This window comes from Opisthocomus hoazin, chromosome 8 (assembly GCF_030867145.1).
Source record: "Opisthocomus hoazin isolate bOpiHoa1 chromosome 8, bOpiHoa1.hap1, whole genome shotgun sequence".
Taxonomy (NCBI): Eukaryota; Metazoa; Chordata; class Aves; order Opisthocomiformes; family Opisthocomidae; genus Opisthocomus; species Opisthocomus hoazin.
In genome coordinates, this window is record NC_134421.1 from 66,990,896 (window position 1) to 67,014,492 (window position 23,597).

At 46.9% G+C, this 23,597-nt stretch overlaps 1 protein-coding gene across 4 annotated transcripts in view; it reads left to right on the top strand.

The window, feature by feature from the left end:
• The window catches only part of BEND7 (BEN domain containing 7), a 46,474-nt gene extending 30,006 nt beyond the window's left edge, over positions 1-16,468 (top strand). For 3 of the 4 annotated variants that reach the window (XM_075428209.1, XM_075428210.1, XM_075428213.1), the window contains 3 exons: positions 3,543-3,662; positions 11,547-11,597; positions 16,178-16,468. In XM_075428209.1, coding sequence (XP_075284324.1) covers positions 3,543-3,662; positions 11,547-11,597; positions 16,178-16,239 — 233 coding nt within the window. In that variant the 3' untranslated portion in view covers positions 16,240-16,468. The remainder of the gene's footprint in view (positions 1-3,542; positions 3,663-11,546; positions 11,598-16,177) is intronic. The other variant, XM_075428211.1, reaches the window with a different exon arrangement.
• The last annotated feature ends 7,129 nt before the right edge of the window (positions 16,469-23,597 follow it).

Below are 23,597 nucleotides of genomic sequence, written 5' to 3' on the forward strand. Positions count from 1 at the left end.
TGGACATAGGAGACCTCCAGAGGGCCCTTTCAACCTGTGCAGTTCTGCGATAAGATACATGTTGTGGCTATGTCATAGTCCTAATGCATCTTACAGAGTTTCTGGCAGATTTCTGTACAGTTATTCTCAGAATTAGGTTTCGATCACAAACACTTTCTTATACCTTCTTTTCTTGAGCTCAGTAATCCAAGGTTGAATTCACTCTCTCTGTATATCATTCTTCCTTAAAAGCTTTAATAAATAAGTTAAATGGAAGAAAAAGGAGTTCAAAATTATTTTGAAAAAAAAAACCTGTAATTTGAGCAGCGCTGTGGTAAAAGAAATGTTTTTCAGTAGATGTAGCAGCGCTATGAAAATAGCAGTCATCACCCACTGCAGAGAGCAGCGTTTCTCAGTAGCTGAGCTCGTGTTGCTGGACCAGATTCTAAGGCTTGGTTTAACCTGTTCCCTTGAGGTTGGGAGAAGAAAGGGGGGAGTTGTAGTTCTAACAGATAAATTTCATCTGCAATGGTACTACTAGGTACTGCTGTAATAAAAATTATCTTTATTGGCATTTACAGTATTGCCCAAAGGCTAGTGCCTGGTCCCTGATAAGGGAGCCCGTCCCTAAGAGCTGTGGTGGGGTAAGATGCCAAGGGCTGACAGCCTGTGGATCTTTACTCAGCCTGGCTCCAGTAGCACCGTTCTTCCCTCCACAGGGCTGGGCTGTCAGGCACTGTGCTTTCATTTATTCCAAGGAATAACTGATCCAGTATGAGATCTCCACAAGAACAACATCATGTTGTTTGCGTTATTAGCATTCGGACATTCCTCTACCACGTGCTCAGATATCCTTTAGTGGCACTTTAGTCCTTTTCCATGACAGAGATGCAAAAAGAGTAGAGAAGAGGCTACATTCATGACAAAAATGAGCAGAGAACTTAAAGGAGGGACTGTTTGCTTGAAAATCACTCTTCCTGTCTGAAAACATTTTAACTGCCGTCCTTGCAAGTAATTTAATGCTTCTGAAACAGGATGGTTAGCTGAGGGGAAATTCTCTCTTTTGACTTTGGGTATTCAGTGGCAGTGGTTGAATCAGTTGCCGTGTTTCTCCAGGGCAGTCAGTTTCCCTTGTGAGTCACATCAGTCTTTCCCTCAGAACTGGGGGAAAAAGAAAAAAAGAGAGGAGAAGTGGTTATTTTTCCTTTATCTCGTTGGCTAGCAATCCAGCCAGTGAAGTCCTTCCCTGCAGAAGTCAATGGACCGTGTTCAGATGTATGTGTGACATGTCCCTCAAGGGTCCATACTGGGACCAATATTATTTCATATCTTCATCAATGATATTGACAGCAGGATTGAGTGCACCCTCAACAAGTTTGTGGATGACACCAAGCTGAGTAGCGCAGTTGATGTGCTGGAGGGAAGGGATGCCATCCAGAGGGACCTGGACAGGTTTGAGGAGTGGGCTCAAGTAAACCTCATGAGGTTCAACAAGGCCAAGTGCAGGGTCCTGCACCTGGGTTGGGGCAATCCCCAGTATTAGTACAGGCTGGTACTGGTAAGTTGGACATAATCTGGCAATTATGTGCTCGCAGCCCAGAAGGCCAGCCATACCCTGGGCTGCATCAAAAGCAACATGGCCAGCAGGTTGAGGGAGGGGATTTTGCACCTCTGCTCCACTCTGGTGAGACCTCCCTGGGAGTCCTGTGTCCAGCTCTGGAGCCCTCAGCACAGGAAAGACCTGGACCTATTGGAGCAGGTCCAGAGGAGGCCACAGCAATGATCCGAGGGCTGGAACCCCTCTGCTGTGAGGAAAGGCTGAGAGGGTTGAGGCTGTTGAGCCTGGAGAAGGGAAGGCTGCGGGGAGACCTTACAGCAGCCTGCCAGTGCCTGAAGGGGCCTATGGGAAAGCTGGAGAGGGACTAGATGATCTTCAAAGGTCCCTTCCAACCCAAACCATTCTGTGATACAGGGGGTTGTTAGCCCCGTACAACTCAGGTGGACTAGAAGGGGGAGGTCCCATTTCTCCTGCCTTCTTCCTATTGCATTCCCATTCTTTTTTGCCTGCGTTGGTGTTTCCCTTACCACACATTGAGCAATCAAACCTATTTTGACTTTCCTTCTAGAGAAGAGAAGCAATTGGCACATGGCTCTCCAAGGCTGCCAGGCTCTGGCTTTCTGTGCCGGGAACAGCGGGCAGTAGTGGTAATTCCCACCGTGGGCACCTGTGGCGGGTGGCCTGGGTACAGCCTGGTGTCACGGATTGTCCCCAGGCTCCAGTCACAAGCAGGAACTGCAGTTGCGTGTTTGAAGTAAGCGGGAGTCTGAAGTCATTTGTCAGGTTCCCGTGGTGTCTGGTGCTGTATGGATTCAGAAGGGAAGGATTATTTCTACCTTCAGAGAGACCGTAATAGTTGCAGATCGGACACTGGCAATGTGCTGACTGCTCTGGGAAGCCCTCAGCGTTGGTCTGACATCCTTGCTGATCAGACTCCAGAGGAAAGTATTGCTAATGCCTTTCGTGCAGTGATTTTTGAAGTTGCTAACAGGGAAGGGGTTCGGAGAGTGTGGTGACTTCGGGTCCCTTTGTACTAACCAGCCAGCGCTGTTTCAAAAGCATGTGTCTAAAAATACTGAATTTGTCATTTTTTGTTGCATGCTTCCCCACGCCATTCCTGTAGCATGTATGCTCAAGGATTACAAATTCCTTGAGCTGGGACCAGTTTTCTGTCTTTGTTTGCCAGACGTAGTTGGACACTGGGCTCGGAGACCTCTGACCGAGGCTACAATAGCAATACTAACAGTAATAATATTTTTTTAATTCCTGTTCATGTTTATTTTTTGCACACTTCTCAGTTGCGTGATGAAAATCAATTGCATCACTTTCACTCCATTTATAATTTTGTATTTTTGGTATAACATTGCTAGTTAGATGTAAAGAATTAAAGATAATGTTCACCCTCTATGTGCCATTTTTACAAAATATAACATTGGACCCGTAGGCTACTCCTTTTTTTCTCAATAATGGCTTTTTTTTTTTTAGTAGGTTTATAGTAATTCTGTTCCATCTGGTTTGGCAGCATGAGAACTGTAGAGGTTTCCGCAGTGGTAGGACTTCTGTCTTTTATCAGTTTGCCTGCAGCCTGAGGAACCTGACCAAGAGGCCACCAAATGACCGAATCTCCAGGTCTCTACTTGTACCATACGGAAGGCAGCATGTAGAAGTGCCTGCCCTGTCTGGAGAGTCGGTTCAAAGCACGCTGTTGTTTTTCTGTAACGTTTTTGTGTGAAATTCATGAATGGAAGACGTAGAGTGTTTCTCTGGGATAGGCTTTTAGAAGTAGTAACTATGGTATTGCTGCGATATTTATACACACAAATGGCTTCTGAAGGATAAATTTGTGAAATGCTGAGTTGGAATCTGTTCTCGCAGTCCTAGATTTGGCCATTTAAATGCTTTTGGATAAGTGGATAATTTGGTATATTTTGTTTATAATCCTCCCCAGTCTCCTTTTCTCCATTCTGGTGGCACACTTCAAAAAGATGGTGTCTTTCTATTTCAGTCTTTACAGAAAAATACTGCACTGCTAACCACGTGGATAAACTTCCTGGTCCTAGGGACTGGGTCCAGATTCTTCAGGATCAAATTAAACTTGCAAGAAGACGATTAAAAAGAGGCTCAGGTATGTATAAAATTATAAGGAACGACACATGAGCGTGGGATTAAAATCTTAGAGCCTTTGTATCCAGAGGAGTGTTTTTCTTGATTGTAGAGTTGTACATGTTCACTCCTTGAAAATTAAACCTCTGAGATTTTAGCAGGTTTCCGTGTAAAGTACAGTGTTTCCTTAGGTTTTGTGTGGTAGCAAGTTCAGGAGATGTCTTCACAGCCAACGTAACTTTGAGTCTTTCTTAAATGTTGTCTCTAACCCTGTTCCATTAGCACCCAAACTCTTCTTCCCAGTGTTTGATGAAATCTGAGTCCTAAACTAGCTGATCCATCTAGGGCTGCAGGTAGAACATTTTTACTTCTGTGTTAGTTGGTCTGACAAGCCGCTCACTGTACTGTTAAGACGTAATCCAATTCCCTCTAAACTATATGCGTCTGGAAGGATGGAGGAGTTTCTTCGCATTCTTTGTGAAAGAATCAGCATCACTGTAGCAAAAAAAACCCCTGCCCACCCTGGCTGTGCCAGCAAGGTTCTGGAATACATGGGAGGGAGCTTGCCAGCCACGAGTAACAGGTCATGTAGGTAGGGTTTTGCAGCAAAGCTGCTCAACTTGGGCTGTGACAAACCTGCGTGCTGGGGCTGAGACCAGCCTGCCGTGAAGGCTCAGCGCTGAGCTTTCCCCCCGACGGCACGCAGCTGGTGAGCTCTCAGCTCCAGCGACGGACAGCAACGTGCAGTCTCAGAATCCCCGATGGAATTCATGGGAAAGCAGTATCGCTGATGAGGAGATGTGTAATTACTTTATAAACCTTAACTAGTCTCCTTCCCATCTTCATGCCTCCTGTCCTACGAGGGGCTCTCTTCACACAAGGCTTCATTTACTCTTCCTCATCCTGGTGTTTTCTTAAGGCTCTTTCGTGGCCCTCTTTCTTGCCCATCTCTCCCTCGGAGCATCTGACACCGTTGTCTGAGGCACATCAGTTGTGCCCACGTCCTTAAACACGGTCCTTCACTGTTACCGTGTTTATCTGGCTGCCTTTTCCCCTCTTCCCTTCTGCCCATCACCACAACTAAGTGCCTTTTTGCATCTGTGGGTTGATGGGATGGGAAGCCTGATGGCTCCACAGGGGATGCTGGTGGTCCCTGTGGCTACAAGGGGGTGAGCAAGACCACGGGAAATGTCCTCTCCAGCTCCCTGTCTCAGAGAGCCAGTGTTTTCTGTCCAGGGCTGTGTCTCTGAAACACACTCTTAGCCTGGCACCTGACATCATTCTCCACAACGTTATTAATGCCAGGAGGGAAAAGCATAAGACTGAGGAAAATGAGGAGCACCCAGAGACAGAAATAACACAGAGGGAGAAAAAAAAGTGGAGATTATTCAGTAACATAAGCTTCCCTGAGTAGAGCAGCAAACTAGCACTGGCCTTAAAAAGGGTTTCTTGTGTGTGTTGGGGGAGGGAGGAGGGAGGGATACAAGCTAATCTTGTTAAAGACAGTGTCAGATTATGGGTGTTGTACAACAGGGCTGCTTTCGGCCCTTCCAAGGCTGCCTGTCATCCCCCAGGACCGGAGGGAGGAACTGGGATGCCAGGCTTCGATAAACTGAGGAGTGCAGTGCGGGATGTGGGAGCAGAGGGTCCTTGGGCTGTCTGCGGAAGATCCCTCGGGAAAGAGCACTGACCTAATTTTGTTTTGATTTTTATTTTCTTTCATCCTTTTTTATTTGCTTTTCTTCGTGGCTCTGCAGGGTATTAATTAAAATGACAATGACATTCAGCTTTTGCCTTTCAAATGGGGCCACCTCCATCTCTGATCCGTTCTCAGGGTGGGAAAATCTAAGCAGAGGGTATTGTCTCTAAGACAGCAAGACTATGAGGAAAAATAAGTAACGCTGAGTATAGTGTGACTGAGCAAGATATAGGCTCCAATATCTGTCTCTGCCTGCAGAGGGAAGGTAACTGGTATGTGGATGAGTAGTGAGCAGCAATGTACCTAGCAGCCCCTCAGGTTTATTTGATGGGAAAAAAAATACACCGTAACCGGATTGCTAGAAAGGCTCTTTTTTATGTTATTTGGTTTACTGACCATTCCCTGAAGTGCACCAGTTTCTCTCTGATGTAAGGCCACAGGCAGCCATGCTCTTTCTGATCTAGCAGGAGTGATTGAACGCACCACTGCATCTTACCGTCCACTACCATCTCCACTGGTGGCTTTAGCTCACCTCACCTGACCTTGCACGGAAGCAAATGAGAAGTTTCCTCAGCCTTTGTGACAGTAAAGCAGTAGATAGCTGCAGAGAGGCAGGAGCAGACAGCTGGCTGCAGTAACGTCTTCATCTTGTTGAAGTAAGATTTGTTAGTACTTCTGTGTTACAACCATGAGCTTCTGACATGAGGGATGTAGAGCTGATCAGGCAACAGATCCATCTAGTCCCATGTTTGGTTTCGAACGATGGCTGTTGGCAGATGCCTGGGGAGGTCTATAGGACCAAGGGAAGGATGTTGCGATGTTTGCTAGCGTAGTCTCACAGCCCTCAGCAGCTTTATCCTGATATAAAAGTGGTTGTGTGGAAACTATGCACATTTTAACTGTTCATCATGACGCCGTACCAAAACAGTTAAAGCTGTGTGTAACTTACAGAAACCAGAACAGGAGGGGAGGGCGGGCGTGGAGGGAGGTTTGATCTGCTATGGCGAGAAGGTGTCCCAGGACTCCGTGTTGCAAAGCTTAGCTTTTTAAGAATCTGGAAACTGCAGGAGTCACAGCCACTGAGACATGGGACTCATCACTCTTCCAGCTGAGCTCTTGAGCTCTTCCAGTCCGCGTGTGCCGGTGGAGCAGAGGCTGAGCCTTCCCGAGTGAGAGTCCTCATGTCCATACTCCCAGGTCATTCTCTATTAGTTTTGTCTCCACTTGCTCTCTGAAACATGCCGGCTGAGTTTGTGGGTGTAGACGAAGGTGCCCAGAGAACAAATCTGAGCCAACGCGGAGCTGAATTCACCTGAGACTTTCTGAGCCAAGTGTGTCTCCCTGCTGCCTGGTCGTGCTGATTTATCTGCATCAGTTTCTGGTTTGTCGTGATGCGCAGGCTTTATGTGGAGAAAGCTTAAGATGATCCATTTATTTTACAGAAGCCACAAGGCAACTTCTTAGTCACCACTGAGTTGGGCTAAATTTTAACGGCAGAAGTATTTAAGAGAGGAGGGGCAGGCTTTCCATCCTGCTTGCCTTCCCCTGAGCCATTTAGTACGTCCTCTGATGAGTTTTTAATTTCAAAGCGGGCAGTAAGACACTGCATTCATGAGCAACCCTCTCCGCTTTATCCCGTGAAACATTATTTCGGTCTGATAACGTAAATCTGCTCTAGCCTTCAGTGATATTAATAATTTCAGAGAATTCTAGCAAATGAGTGGGGTGGATCTGCTTTTCGTACCTCTCTATAGGGCATAGTCTCCTGAGTGTTTCCAAATTAAATGAAATCATGATCACTGGAACATGGAGGCTCCCCAGCTTCAACCTTATTTATCATGTTTGGCTCATCTCCATTTTTAGGAGGCAGAATTAGGGACAGAAAAGTTCCCTACTTGGAAAGCTAATCAAAAAAACACTTTAAAATTCTGCTTTCTAGAAAATAGTTCCCCTGTGTAGATTTTGAAAGGTTGTTATCCTAAGCCAAATAAAAATTCATTTACGTTCTGAATCAGTGACAATATTTTTCAGAGCTGGAAATATTCTTTTTTTAAGTTTATTTATTTTGCTTTGGCTTTTTCTGAGTTCTTTCAGATTATTGCCTGAGATCTGAGACTTGGGTAGGTTTTTTTTATTTGTTAGATCTGAGAATAAAGCTGTCACTGCCATTAAATTTTTATTGGCCTTGTTCAGTCTTTTCAAAATTTCACAAGTTGGCTGTCACAAAAGGAAGCAGAGACTGCGAGGTTAATGTTACAAACAGATGTTATAATTAAAATTAAAGAGTATGGTAATATTCTTCAGTCTTGACTACTGGTCCCATTTCATGCCAACAGCACAGTGTACTGGGGCACGGCTTCATAGTGCCAGATCTGTCTTCTCCCAGCAGAGAAGCTGAACCTTTTTGGCTGCTGGGATGCGATGCAAAGTGGCCCTGGAAGGGAAGAAGTCAAAGGAGGAGGCATGTGCATAGGTTTCCTCTCTTAAAGCAGCGTGAATTATGATGCAGATTGCCTTGTAATTTACGGCGGCGGGTTTCCCACGGCGAGGTCTTTTCACCCTGCAAAAGAGAATGTGGGTAGGTGGCTGGTGGCCCTGCCAGTGGCAGCACAGAGGGAGACAGGCGACCATTAGCATAGAGATCTTAAAAAGGGTAAAATCAGAAGGAACCAGCTCGCTGTTCGTGTCACCCCTGTGCCAGACATAGCATCCAAGCCTTTTGATTCCTAAACTCTCCATCGATTAATAAGCAGTAGGTCAGGGGCCACGCGTCTCTCGCAGTAAGTTCTTCCTCCCTTTTTATGTTTTGAAGAGCCTGTGAGCCATTATTCTGTAGCAGCTGTCCATTGCATAGACGGGAAAGCTGATACCAGATGAGTAATGCTCCCGAAGTACAGAGGGTAAGAGCTGTTCGTGCAGAGTGATTACCTTGTGCGTAACCTGGAAGCTTTTGATTGCCCTGCTCCGTAAAGGAAAATACGGCAATGTTAGAAAACATGCTGAAATTTTTCAGGCAGGATTAATTTAAATTGCGTGTTGGGACGTTTCATCCTTGAGTAGTTGTTTAAAATTGACACTGCCTTGTTGCAGTGTAAAATACTGGGAATGAAGGAAAGAAAAATGGTTACCTTTCTTCTGGAAATAAGCCTTTTCTCCCACATCCTTATTCAAACTGCTGCTGCCGTTGTCTTACGTGAGGTTTTTTTGCTCTCTATTTCTCTTCATCCTTCTGATTTCCCTGGTTTGTGTTTTTGATACAGTATCACATTGCAAGAAATGAGGTTGACTTTTTGGTTAGCAATACACACCGGGCCAGGAAGGATATAGGATGCGAGTCCAACATGTGGTACGGTGCTTTTGTGGCCAGTATCTTAGGTAAAGATAGCAATATGAAAATGAGTGACTGCTGCATTGATCGTCCCAGCCCTGAGCACACGCGTTCTTCTGTCCAAGGAGCAAACCATCAGGTGTGCACTTAGCAGACAAACATGTACATCAGAAGCTAAACAATGTTTTTTTTGGGGGGAAGGGGGGAGATTTCTAATGAAATAACTACCAGGATTATTTTGCAAGAGCTACTGAGCTCTATCTAAGCAAAGGACAGAAAAGAGACTCCGAATTCCCACAGTAGGATCTATTCCTGCTTGCCTTGTCTTGCAAGCTGGCTCAAGACAAGTAAAGTTTGGCTGGCAGTCTCTGGGTGCGGCTGTTGAAGGTAAACCTCCTTTCCTGCTTGGAATGACATGTGAGAAGCTGGTGGTTTACATCCGTGCTAGGAGGTCGAGGTGTTTGTCACGCCTTTGTGTCATGCTTCACCTGGAGCTGCAGTTAAGCATCCAGGTTAATAAAACAAATTCAGGCAGCTACAGAGAAGAGTGAGTAGGCTCTCCGGGCATCTGCCGTGCTCCCACTCCCTTTCTGGTGCTGGCACAAGCATTCATCTGGCAACGCTGTCAGTTTTTAATGAGATTTGGTCTCAGTGACCATATAAACTTCAGTGCTGGCATGAGGAATGGGACTGGAACAATTGGTGGAGAGCTGGACCTCATCTATCAGCCTCGTGCGGCATTAAAATGGCCAGGTAACTTTGTTATCAACAAAACTGGTTCTGCAAATTTGGAGACTCAAGTCCTTACCTTGTGAAAGCAAGGTACTTCTGAGCTTCCATTTGTTTCTTTCTGTGTTACTGCCTTCCCCCGCATTTTAGCCAGGTGGAAGAAGAGCCGTTAGGCAGAAAGGTACCCACATCTCTGGAGCTACCTCAAGAGTCGCTGCTGAGATTTCCAGAAAACCTATGACTTGCGTGGACAGCCTAGTGGGCACCAGCCCTGGTATTGATAGAGAGAAGACTTTCCAGCCTGTTGCCAGCCCTCATGTCTGGCTTCCCCCATTTTCACAGCCTGGGTCCCTTCAACCCAAGAGGCCCGTTACAGCTTTGTCTCTTGGATGCTGAGTAGCCGTGCAGCAGAATCGCTTGATGCAGGTAGTTCCTAACATAGCTAGAAGCTGGCCTCAGACTGTCACTCCAGATGTTGTAAGCCGCGGATGTCCTGCTGGCTGTTTCTCAGCTGCTCATTTCACCATGCTTTCTCCTCCCTTGTCCTCCCATGGCTGTGAGTTTGGTCCAGATTCAAACCAGCCTAGGTAACCTCTTCCCATTTATTGAGCCACCCATTCCTTCCAAAATTCAAGATTTTCACAGTAAGCTGTACCAACCACTGAACTTGTTTCTGCTCAGTGTGCCACCTTCTCACAGCAAGCGGAACAAGGTATCGTTTCAAGGCACAGAGGCACTTGCAGGCCTGCGCTGTGTACTTGTCGGGGCTCTCCATTTAAACCTTCCATGGGAGGAAAGCTGCTTAGTGCTAGGGTTTTTCGTTTGTTTCTGTTTTCTTCAGTTAATTTTGCAGAACTGAGTAGAGAGCATATAGCTAAAAACCAATCTGACATTCATGCACTTGGGTGAGGGAAAGGAACCTCTTGGTGCAGGGGTGGATAGCCAGGTGTTGCTGGAGGAAGGAAACTGAGGTAGATCAGCAGCTGGGTTAGTTCCTCGTAGGATATCCTCGTAAAGGCAGCAACTTAGCATCCTCGTGTATGGAGCCGTGATAAAGATGACCAGGACAGTTAGCTTAGTTTCAAGTGGGAGCTGATCTAAGTTGCTCAGTGCATCAGCAGCCTTGCTCAGATTCGATCCCTATGGATATCACGCAATGAGTGGATGAGAGCAGATGTAGATTCACCACACTGACCATGTACAATGGAATGGGATGGTCCTTTAGGACCCCACCTGTTTGGTGAAGCGCTCTGAAAGATCTCATTGTGTTTCAGAGGCCTTAAATACCATGCTAAAGTGCCAAAAAACAAAGATAATAGGACTTTGAACAGGGCTTGTGTAGGTTAGGCACCGATTCCCTGTTACATGCCTGTGACTTACTCGGGGTTCACATGCACACTCCAGGGTACTGCAGTCTAACAAGTCAGTGCACATCTGCTGAGCCAAATTAACGATCTTTATACATACCCTTGGCCTGTGGCAAATACGAGATGAACAAATTAGGCTTTTAGCCTTCCTTCACCGTGGGCTAAATTAAGTCAAATGATCTTGCAGAAGCCGTGGGCTGAAAGCAGGTGTGTATACATACGCTGTAATTGCCTCTGTACCTGTGTTGTTACGTGTTTTTTTAATTACGCTGGGTGCCCACCTGCATTTTTTAAGACATTGTGCCCTAATAAATCTGTCCCCCGAAAAATGAGCTTGCCAGTGGTCACGGGAGGTTTGGGTGCAGAAAGGGGGGGATTCACCCTTTCTTTCCCCGTGGGCGTCGGGTGATGGCAGCTGTTGGAGGGTGGAATACCAGCCTGACAGGCTCTTCCTCCAAGGACCGCTGAGGACTCTTCTTAAATGATTTTATCAAATGATCACTACTCCTTTTGCCATCTGGATTTCCTGAAACCTTAAGAGCACGTGTTACCCCATCCCATTGCTGGCACAACTGCTTCCTAATGCCCAACTCCCTCTTCTAAGTTTGCATTTTTATTATATGACCTTTTCCTCCAAGCAGTGAGTTTTTAACTGAGCAATAGCGAATTGCAGCTGAGAAAAGTAGATAGAAAATGCAAAATCACTCTACAGTGTGTAGCTTTTTAATGGTATTCCTGTATTCAGTAAAAGTAATGAGATTTCTTGTTTATATTTGTAATCAGCAGAGGCAACTGACTGTGATGAGAAGCCGGACATTTCTCTACTACAAACAGGTAAAATGCATTAAAATTTTTATCAGCTTCCCATGTATGTCTTTGTGTATTTCTGGCACAGAAGCAGTTTTCAATAATCCTGGTGTGCCATATATAGTCAGGTAATTGCACACAGCACCCAGCTATCTGAAGTTTTGAATGCCCTGTATTAAAAAACAAATGCATCAGAATCTTACCATTTCCCCCTCTATTTCATATTCATAAAACCTCAAGGTTCATGGTAGCAGCTAAGCTAATGAGGCCAGTAAGTTACCCATCTTATGCCAGATGGGGACTTGCGCTCATCCCTGGTATTTCTGGGAGTTTTTTGGATTCATAACAGAGTTATTGGCAGGGACAAAACCACAGTAATTTGTATTGTAGAATCTGTTCAGTTGTCCAAGGTATTAGCAATAGTATCTTGGGTTCACAGAAGGATTGCGAAGATATCTATAGGCTGCTTAGGTGTTGGTTTCCTATTCTTGAAGTGCTGCCACCCTGCCTTAAAAGCCTGACAGCTGCTAAACAGCAGCTTAGCTGTGCAGCCGCGTGCACTGGGAAATAAGATTTTTGCATGCTGTTGTAGGTGGTGTTGAAATCAAGACAGGCTGAGCCTGAAATCTTCAGCAGCCTCTCACGAAGAGTCAGTCCATCAGTAGGTGCCCCGATGGTGGGAACTGAGCTGCCGTCCTCTGAAAATCCAGCGGGGCCAGAGTCTGGGGAGGTGGTCATTTCCCTGCATTGCAGAATCAGTTCCCTGTAATTTCACCAAGATCCCCGAAGCCAAATTAAAAGGAGGGAAGATCTTGAGCAGACAAACAGGGTGATGGGTTATGGTGCGTTTTTGTCATATTCATGAAGTGTAACAACAGGCAGTGGCTGGAGATGAGCGATCTTGCTGTGAAGAACAGGACAGGGCTGGTGCGGGGTTGCTGAGCGCATGGCACAGTACCTGGAGGCTGTGGGGCGGGCGGGAGCGTGCTGGTACCATCGCAGCATCTGTCTCTTGTGCAAGGGTTTCCCAGTCTCTCTTGCGTAAGGGCTGGAGAAGGAGCCTTCACACACCCGGAGCAGCAGCTGCCAGCCGTGGAGCGCTGCCGGTTGAAATCCCGCTGTCGGAGCACGTGCAGTTACTAAGGAATAGGACCGGCGAAGCAGTCGGGAGGACAAGCAGCTGTAGTCTTGTTCTGGCACGGACCCAGTGGGGGCTGGGAGCACGCGCGGAGTGTCAGCCGCCGTGCTGCTTCCCTGGCCAGCCGCGGAATAACATTTCAGGGTACGGTCGTGATAATAGATGCAGGAAGCTCTGGATTGAAAGGTCTCTTCCAAGTGACATCCTGTTCGTTTCTTTTATCAGGGAGGGAAGCAATTCCGTTGCAAGAGGACCCTCATAAAGGTTGCTAGTGTGGTGTAGTTGTTATCTTTCCATTGCTCCGGTAATCGTATTAAGGAACAGAATGATCAGATTGCTGTGCTTTTCTTTGAGCACAGTTTCTGTCGTGACTACTTGCGTCGTACATCATTGATGGAAACGAGTGTGCTGAGGTGGTTGTGGTAGAGAAGTCTCCCTTTCCACTCCACGGCAGATCACCGTTGCAGTCTGCTTGCTAGTAGACCTTGGAGCATCCATGCATGCAGTTGTTGAGCCGAAGTGTTTTGTTTGCAGTGTATCCCTCTCCATACTATCTGTGGAAGGACGCCTAAATAAACAACGCTGCGATTTGCGTCGGTGGGGGGGGGGGGTGCTCACAGGCTGTAAGCCAAGCATTTGACTTGCACCCATTATATGTGTGCAAGGGCCTCTTTGTAGTACATATCCGTGTAATATCATACTGTTCTTGGAAGAAAATGATTTAAAGTGATATACAGACAGTATAATGACAGCAATTATAATAGAGAGCCAAAATACAGATGCTTTCTATCAAGAAGTGTAGCAAAAGAGGTGGGGTATAACTTCTACAGAGGTCTTTCCCTGTCTTAGCACAGCTGGTTTTATAAAGGGGTGTTACTGACAGGTTCTTCAAAGAGAGCCTTCATGGAATTTATTCAGCTGTCTTCTCTGTTTAGCTTGAAAAATCTTTAGGGAGGCGTGTCCCCGACTGTGTGTTTGTACAGTGCCTGGTGCGATGGGCCCTGGTTGCAGATGACATCTCCAGAAGCTGAGATCAGATAAATCAGGAATGATCAGTAGTTAACCTGGTGTGTTGGTAGAATAAAACCAGACTGAACCGGAGTGCTGAAGGATGTCTTGCAGGAGACTGGACAGGGAGGAAAGGGGGGTTAGGGAAGCTATTTATGACGGATGTCAGACGGTTGCTCTCTTGGTCTTCAAGAATTGAACAAACCTGTGAAGCAAATGCACTCAGAATAAAGAATTTTAGTCAATGGTAAGTGTTGGTGCAAAAAAAAAGGGAAAATTTGGATGCCTTTAATCTGCCTTTCCTGCTCAGTCAGTCCTGACTGTGATGCCAGCAACATTATGGGTGAGACCTGGGTGTATATATGGACTATCGATGCTAAAATGCCCCAACGTATGTGTTTTCGGATCACAGCCTATGCCTTCATTTGAGGCACCTCAGTCAGAAGCGTGGTTGCTCTCAGCTCTCTTCATCGTTGGTGGGAAGAGGGCTGCTTCCAGAGAGCAGGTCAGATCAGCTAAGGTCATGTTTGGAGGTGCCTGCCCTTTGGTGCTGGCGGGATGGGGCTCTGCATGCGGTGAATTGGTATAGGTGCCTGCTCCCTCTGTGCCGACAATCTGCAAAGTCCTGGACTTTGAGGAGAGCGGGCGGTGGTTTGTATTCAAAACGCTCTTTTGGAACTCAAAAGCCTTGTTAAAAAATGGAGCTGGTACATCCTCATAAAACTAATGAAGATGGTTTTGTCTGATTATATTTTAGCACTTCCGAGCAGAAATCATGCTCCCCTTTCAAAATCGCCCTTGACGCCACCCCTGTAGCCCCCCCACTACCCACACCTTGCCACGCAAGCCCAGAACGACGTTAATAGGCCCTTTCCTTTGAGAGCTGTTGACTGAAGAGCGTTTAAAGCAAATTGGAAGACCTGTGGCAGTTGAAGTTCCTGGGAACTGCTGCGCATTGACAGATACATCTCAAAAAAATGCTGGAGGAATTGTCTCTAGCAAATGTTGTCAAAGCTCAGTTCGAGCTTTTGCGCCTACCAAAAGTCGAAGGCTGTGTCCAGACCTGAGCTGAGACAGATGAGGCAGCTCCCCGGCTAATTACCATGGACTAAGTAAAAAGACCGATTAGTTTCTTGGTGATGCAGGAACCTGGAAGGTGTGAGGTGGATCTTTGTCAGGATGAAGACGTGGCAGCTTTTGTAGTCTTTCTATATAAGTTGGCATTGTGAAAAGCCTCGTATTATTTCGGTCTATAATTTACATGAAGCGTCTGGATTTTGTGTTTAAAAAAAAATAAGAAAAGGAAGGCATAACCCAGAAGTTCTGCCTGTGGAAACGAATGCAAACCAGCTGCAACACCCTTTTCTTGAATCCTCATCTTGAAAATTGGATATGAAATTTGTATGCAGCCCAGGACCATGAGAGAACCCTCCTTACACCCATGCTTCAGACCACAGCTGTGCTGAGAGTTTGTACAGTTTCTCCACGCTTGGGTTAATTTCAAGATGAGAAGGAATTTTGATATCCCTAAAAGAAGCCGAAACACTAACATCCCAATCCTCAGGTCCAGGGGTGATACAGCTTTGTGAAAAGATGAGAGCAATCTCTTGGTAAAGAAACCGATGATAAGAAAACAGCAACGATCCAATTCTATATAGGTTGTCTCCTTTTCTCTTGAAATACAATATCAAGAAAATGAAACTTCAAAAGAAAACCCCTTTTCGAAACCTTAAATATAAATCCTTTATTGTAATATAAATCTTTATCCTTTCAATGCATGATTGTATGAGTCTTCCCTTTTCATTGGGTTGTATTTGCCTCTCAGGCTGATTGATGTCTGTCTCCTGTTTGCCCTGTGTTCTTAGCGCTCTCGTTGTAATTCTTCTGTCCATCTTTCATTGTTCTGTTTAGAAAAAGCACATTCTTAAAGTGCTTTAAAAAAGATGGGATATAATCAAGCCATGCACCTTTATATATATATATATATATATTCTCCCGTATGCATTTAGACTGCTGCGGAGTGGTGGAGTAGTTTTTTTTTTCTCAAGAAGATCCCAAAGTGTGTACTCCAGGTTTAAAATTCCTGTGGTGCCTTTTTCACTTCTTCAGAACCGTAACTTCAAAGGGGCGAGCATCGCAGTGCAGTTTGTGCCGAAGTCTAATGCGGCGCTTTACATCTGAAGTGGGGTGCACTAGATGTTGTGTGAAAAACTTTGCTGGCAAATTCTGTGTTCAAAAAAAGTCTGTTAAATTTGCTTTCTTTCACCAGTTGAGCTCTACTCTAAATGGAATTCGTCAGCCGCTGCCTGCATACACACCAGTGTTCAGCCCCATCACAAATTCAAGTTAGAACTCAAATATGTAATTCCATCATTTTAAAGGAGAAGGGGTGTGTTCAAGTACTGATTTCTTCGATTTTTATATTTTTTAACTGATTTCTTCAAACTCTTTCTTCCTTCAGGTAGTCTTTTCGACACCACAACAGATCATCTGATAGACGCAAACCCAGATTTTTCAGCTTGAATTTCACATCCTGCACCAGTGTTCTTAGCGGACAGAAACATCCTCTCCTTTGAATAACGTTCCCCCAGGATCAGCGTGAGAGCTTCAGCGTACTGCGAGACGTCGGCGTCCAGACCGTTTTCCCTTCAAGTTTGTGTTGTTTCATGCATTTTCCACGTAACCTCAAATAACGAAACCGCCAGGCTGCTTCGCTGTTTTTCATCTTAATTAAAGATGATTTCCCTCCGTATCCAATGCATTATTTCATTAGCGGGGTATCCACTCCGAAGACGTTCTCTTGCCTTTGTTTTTCCTCCACGATTGTACTTTTCCATGCGATTGTATGCTTGCCAGCAGTGTTTTGTCTCAAGCCACGCAGAGGTGAACGCACACAGCCAGGTCACTCTTCCCGTCCCCGGGGACCAGGGTGGCATCTCTCTCCATCACGAACCCCGGGGACTCGAGGAGCATTTGACTCGGCGAACCTCTTTGCTTCTGCAGACCCACTTTTTTTTCCTGGCTGCTGTGGTGCCAATGACCAGTCATATGCAGTTGCGATTAAAAAGTCCTCGCTGGATTTAGCAGAGAATAAAGTAGGATTCCTCCCAGCAGTGCCCGGTTTCCTAATTATAGCACGGAGAAGCCATTCCTCAAACAATTTCCCCTACGTGGTCCTAGCAGGATGGCTCTCGAGCGTCTTTGTAGCGCAGACCGGTGGAGGTGGTCGTTCTCCCCTTGCTTCCCCCCCCAGCTTGCCCTGCCACCTCAATCTCAAAACGTTTTAGTCTGCCGATTTCCAGGAAGAGGGTCTGCACACTGTGATTTTTCAACTACTGCCCTTGGCAACAATACTCACCTATTTATAAAGAAGAAAAAAAAAGTCACCTTTTGATGGGCACTCTATTGATATCTCAGCAGTTGAGATGAGTGAATCGATCCAAGAAATTGCACTACCCTCTTAGACACTGAAAGGGTCGGTCCTTTCAGGTCAGGGCTAAGGTAAAACCGTACACGGCCCGCCCTGCAAACCCTCACTTCTGCACCTTTCATCAGCACTAAATTCACTTTAAAAATGTCGGGGAAAAGTCTAGAAGGTCTCACGTGCATCCATCACCAGGCAGTTTGAGTGTGTTCCCTGCAATTAGAGGGAGAGCTTGCTAGAGCCTTTTCCCCTTGTGTTTCATTCCCCTGTGTGTATTTTAGGTGCATCTTTTTGTCTTTTTTGGAAACTGTCTGGCCTTGGAGTGTCTCAACAGAAGTGCTATTACAGAGTGGGATGGTTTTCAAAATATTTAATCCCTTTTCTCAACAATGCTCAAGCCTGCTTGCTCAGGCATTGCCGAATGCCCGCAAATAATGCCGAAGCCAGCGGGAGCGGTTTGTTCTCTCGGCACCTGAGAAACCGGGCTCCCAGCCCTTCCCCACCCACCTACCGTGGACTTTTAGGAATGACCGTGTTCTCTCTGAAACTGTGGGATAGATCGAATGTGCACTGCAAACCTGAAAATTTGAGTCTTTCCTTCCTTCGTGGCTTGGAGTTGCCTGCGTTGGGCAGGGAGCACCGGTCCGTCGTGTCCGTATCGTAACCCTTCAGCGATGGAATCAGCGTTTTGTAAATTTGGAAGATTGCATTTGTGTTTACTTACTGTGACTACTGTTCAGACTTTCTTCAGAAATCTTTTTATAGGGTTTAATAGAGAGAAGAAAAAAAATCATTCCGTATTTAGGTAAAAATGTCTCAATCTTCTGTATATATGTTTTATTAATATGTAAATATTTAGATATTTTTAAATTACTATGTTCTTAATAAAGCCACAAGGGACTAGTTGTGAAATGTTGTGTAACATTGTGTCGTGTTACCGATCTCTGGGAAACCCTCTTTGTCAGTTCAGAAAAGAAAACCTACAATAAATAACTTTAATTGCGTGTGCGTTCCTGTGTTCTGTGCTGGATGCCCATATTTCAGAGGAATTACCTGGCAATTAGTGGACTGCGTAGGGAAATGCACAGGAAAATCCTAAAAGGAACCACTGCGATCCTGTTTTTCCAGCTGGCTCAGACAGAAACCACGCTGCCTGCCAATCACGACGACGTCTATATCCAATTGCATAATAACTCTTGAGTATTAAGTGCTGATATGCTTGAAGTCTAATTTTAATTGAATTAGGTGCCTTTATAATCTGCACTTAAAAGGTTAAGCTCCGCTTCTATGGAAACAACACATAGGAAGGACAAACCGATACTCATGATTTGGAGTAGCTGCGAAGATATATGCTTGGTAATTTATTATCACACCCTCATCTAATGTTGTTTAGCCTTAGAAAATACTTCCTGCAAAAACATGTTCCCGGTAATCTTCTGTCAATTACAAGGAGCCAGTGAAGTGAAAGACCGGCTCGCCACACCTTTTCTCCTTTATATAAGGAGCACTAGGGATAAATTCCTGGTAAAAAGCCCAGCGAGAGTTTCCCTTGCACTGCGGTGGCAGCACGGAGCAGCTGCAGCCTGGTGCACGTCTTGCATCCGTGTGACCCGTGAGTCAGCGCGGTCCCTCTGCGTGGGGGAGTGTTGAAAGAGCAAGCAAATCACAGATCACAGAGGGGTTTGGGTTGGAAGGGACCTCTGAAGACCGTTTAGTTCCACCCCCCCTGCCGTAGGCAGGGACACCTTCCACCAGACCCAGCTGCTCAAAGCCCCCCAACCTGGCCTTGAACACTGCCAGGGAGCAGGCAGCCACAGCTTCTCTGGGCAACCTGGGCCAGGGCCTCACCACCCACTTGGTAATAAATCTCTGCTTTATATCCAGTCTAAATCTATCCTCTGACCATTTTTCTGGCCTCCTCTGGCCCCGCTGCAGCAGCTCCGGGTCTGTCCTGTGCTGAGGGCTCCAGAGCTGGATGCAGGACTCCCGGGGCGGTCTCACCAGAGTGGAGCAGAGGGGCAGAGTCCCCTCCCTCGCCCTGTGCCCACGCTGCTGGGGATGCCGCCCAGGGTACAGTTGGCTTTCTGGGCTGTGAGTGCACATTGCTGGATCATCTCCAGCTTTTCATTCACCTGTACCCCCAAGTCCTTCTCAGCAGCGCTGCTCTCATTCCCTCCATCCCCCAGCCTATATTGATACAAGGGGTTGCCCTGACCCAGGTGCAGGACCTTGCACTTGGCCTTGTCGAAGCTGATGAGGTTCACTTGGTCCCGCTCCTTTAGCTTGACAAGGTCAACAGCGATTGCCAGCGCTCTCTATGTGCCCACAAGTTGGCTTCAGATCTGAGTGCAACTCATCACTCACTCACTCACTTAGGGATCTTCCAGCTTGATGGAACAAATCCATCTTTCACTAACAGGTATTTTCACTCACCTGCTCTGTGCTGCAAGTCATCCCCAAAAGTGTGGCTTAGTTTGGCTTGTTTTCTTTAAAAGGGAGGGGGCAGGTTAATACACCGTTAATTGAAATGTTAAGTGGAAAGCCCATCTTTAAGATACAGTTAGGAGCGAGAAATGTTGCTGAGTACTGATAGAGAGGATTGTAAGAAATATGAAACTACAACAAAAAGGCCTTAATATTCTCTAGTTTTTAGTAGTCTTTAGTATTGTAACTTGTATTTCTGCATGCATAGTGATCTAACAATATAACTGTTACACTAATCCCTGTTTTCTCATTAAGGAATGTAGTGGAAGGACATGGGCACAAGCTATCACTTAGTCGTTAGACAAAATAATTAAGTGAAACAAAAGTGGTCTTGATTTTCAGCAAATAATTGGGATAATTGTGGGATAAAAGAGACTCCTAAATAACTCTACTCCAGACAGCTCAGCCTTGGGAGGGCAAATGCGCTAAGCTACAGAGATAAGGAGGCACCAAGAGAGCAACAAGACTGGAGCAAAACAACCTGAAGGACATGATATACGTAATGCTAGAACTGAGTTTGCGCAGAAAACAAATGTCAATCAGTGAACAGCGTGATGAAGAGGATGGGCCTTCATCTTGGGACCCCCGAAGACCACCCAAAGATACTAGCAGACATGCGTGAAAGATATTTACATATGCTAATTAGTTCCTAGAAATATAATGAATAATTACCTGTGTGATTGTATTTAACCTGAAGCAACAGGGTGTCTGGCGCGCACGTTTGGAGGAGAAATCCCCCGTGTGCCCGGCGCCGCAATAAAGAATACCTGCTTAACAGTATACATTGTACTGTTAGGTTTTTCTTACCGGATCTTCGAATCAGTACCAGGATCCGAAGGGTGCTAAATCTCGTCTGTGCTGCAAAGCCATCAGCAACTACTGCTGCAAGGCTGCAGTTTCACCTCTTGAAACGACTTCGGGATGGAGCAAGCGCCATTGCCAGCACCCACACATGGGGTCCAGCCCAGCTCCAGCATCCTCGTCGGGCCATTTGGCCAGTGCATCCCTCTGACCTGTGTACAGGACACTAGAGACTAACACTTTGGGTGAAAAAAATCCTTCTGAAGCTTAAGAGGAAAAAGGATATCCTCGTGGTAACATGAAAGGAAACTGGAGCCTGGGCTTCATAAAAAATGCATGAGTTGTGAGACAAGAAGAAAGTCATCTCAAGTGCCTGTGACATGTCAGTTTAGAGATGGCTGGCTGAGTCTTTCAGGGGAAACACACGCCGTCACGTCGGAGTGGTTTGGGGATGGGTGGTCCTGCTGTGGCCACCTCTCCTGGAGAGAAACCTTCTCCTGCAAAAACCTACCTGTGCCGAGGTGGTGATGCCTTGCTGGGAAGCGCGTTGCTCCGTCGCTGGGGAAGGGTGAGGGCACGGTCCCAGGAAAAAACTCCTGAGGCTACGTTCTCCTAGAAAGACAGATGTAGCCAGGATTTTGCAAGGCTTTTCACAAATAACCCCCTTGTGCATGTTGTCCCCCAAATCCAAAGTAGCAAAATGTCTCATAGGAGGTGCCGAGACTTCCGTTCTCGCTCCCCTGGCTCACCCGGTGCTCGAGCATCCCCATGGCCAGGCTTCACCCCTGCCCTGCCACGCTGCCATCGCAGAGAGGCACGAGAGGGGTTTGTACAAGTAGGTCAGGTATGATGTCTCATCTGCCGAATGCTAATAAAAGCCACCAATGTGAAACCTGTAACATTATGTGTATAAATAATTTAGCTCCAGTGTGTAAACATTGATTCTGGGCTTTAAAAAAATGAAATAATTCCATGAGCTTTTTTCCCTCCTCTCCGTGCATATGTCGCTATGCACAGCTGCTAATGGGGGCAAAAATAAGCTAATACTTGGGGAATTTGGGAACTGGGGAGACACACTTCTTTTTTTTTTCTGTTTCTGTACTGGCTCCTTTCTCCACCCAGATCCTCAGAGGTAGAGAGGAATCAGGATGAGTGAGTGAGCTAATCAGGAACAAAGATGTAATTCTGGCTCACCCTTGCCCTGTGAGGCCCTTTGGACGGAGCTTTGTCAAGGATTATGAACTGGTGTGGTGGGTAGCATGCCATTAGCTGGACCTTGTCCCAAAAGTTGCCAAACTGGCCCATAATCTTTCCTGAAAGTCGGAGGAGATGAATGGTCCACTGACGATTGCACTCGCATGCAGCTCATACCAGCGTAACTTTGCATTAAAGCATTCGCACTGCCACAGTTGCCCCAAAGCTACCCCGGCATCAGGTGAAGACCTTCATCTACCTCTGCCCAGCAAGCATATGGGTTGGAGGACTATGGTGGCCTGTGGTTCCTGCTGGAGCCTGGCTCTGGGGTCAGCTTGGGGTGGCAACCACCACTGTGGCCAGGGATGTCTCCTGATTGTGTCCATCACCAGCACACCCAGGAGAAATGTCATCTTCAGGTGATGCCTGGACATGTCAGGGTGGGTGGAAAAGGCCAGCTTATGTAGCAATGCCAACCACTGATGCTCAAGTGGCCTTGGGGACCTTACGTGCCCCGGGGTGTTTCATCAAACCGTCACACAGATGGCATGTGCACGCGGGGAGGTGGTTCTGCACTCCCGCCAATGAAATCAGTCCGGGAGGCTTCCAAAAAAAAAACCCCATTGGCACAATGCTCCCGTGCCGCAGCATCCCTGCTCCGCTTCCATCCCATGCCCAGCAGCACTACGGAGGCACCAGGCAAAAGCGAGCGTGGGCTGGAGGGGGCCGAGGGGGACATTCACGTGTCAGGATGCTGTGAGCCCATGCCGGTTTCCTGACGAGTCGCCGTGAAGTTAGCATGAAGGGATCTGGACTGGAACCAGCATGTGGCTATTGCCATTACCACGGCTTAGAGAAAGCAAAGATTAATGTAATCATTTAATCCCGAGAGATTTCAGGATTCGCTGACTGCATCTCATGTCTCCATTCATCGCAGCACAGGGGATGTGTGTAAACTGCTCTGCTCTTAGCTGGACCTCCACTCACTTCTCATTTCCCTTCCCCTCAGCTCCCGCACGTGCACTCAGACCCCACCTCTCCCTGCTGCCACCTCTCTGCCTCCTGCTGCAGTGGCACAGCGGTGTCCGACCCACTTTTTGGCTGGTGAGAATGGTAATACCATCCACCCTTGGTTTTCTTGACTTTTTTCTAATGATGGCTCCGTCCCCAAAGCCTGCAGACCTCCAACTCCCTGCAGTGCACACTGCCTTGCCTGATGCTGGCAGCACCAGTGGGCTATCTGCTTCCTACCTCTCGGGCAGGAGTGTCGATCTGCTTGAGGGTAGGAAGGCTCTGTAGAGGGATCTGGACAGACTGGATCGATGGGCCAAGGCCAGCTGTATGAGGTTCAACACAGCCAAATGCCGGGACCTGCACTTGAGTCACACCAACCCCATGCAACACTACAGGCTGGGGGAGGAGTGGCTGGAAAGATGCCTGGAGGAAAAGGACCTTGGGGCGTTGGTCGACAGCCGGCTGAACATGAGCCTGCAGTGGCCCAGGTGGCCAAGAAGGCCAATGGCATCCTGGCTTGGATCAGGAATAGTGTGGCCAGTGGGGCAGGGAGGTGATCGTGCCCCTGTACTCGGCACTGGTGAGGCCATACCTGGAGTGCTGTGTTCAGTTTTGGGCCCCTCACTACAAGGAGGACATTGAGGGGCTGGAGCGTGTCCAGAGCAGGGCAACGACGCTGGTGAGGGGTCTGGAGAACAAGTCTGATGAGGAGCAGCTGAGGGAGCTGGGGCTGTTTAGTCTGGAGAAGAGGAGGCTGAGGGAGGACATTATTGCTCTCTACAACTCCCTGAAAGGAGGGGGTAGTGAGGCAGGTGTTGGCCTCTCCTCCCAATCAACTGGTGATAGCACAAGAGGCAATGGCCTCAAGTTGCATCAGGGGAGGTTTGGATTGGATATTAGGAAAAATTTCTTTCCTGAAAGAGCGGTCAGGCATTGGAACAGGCTGCCCAGGGAGGTGGTGGAG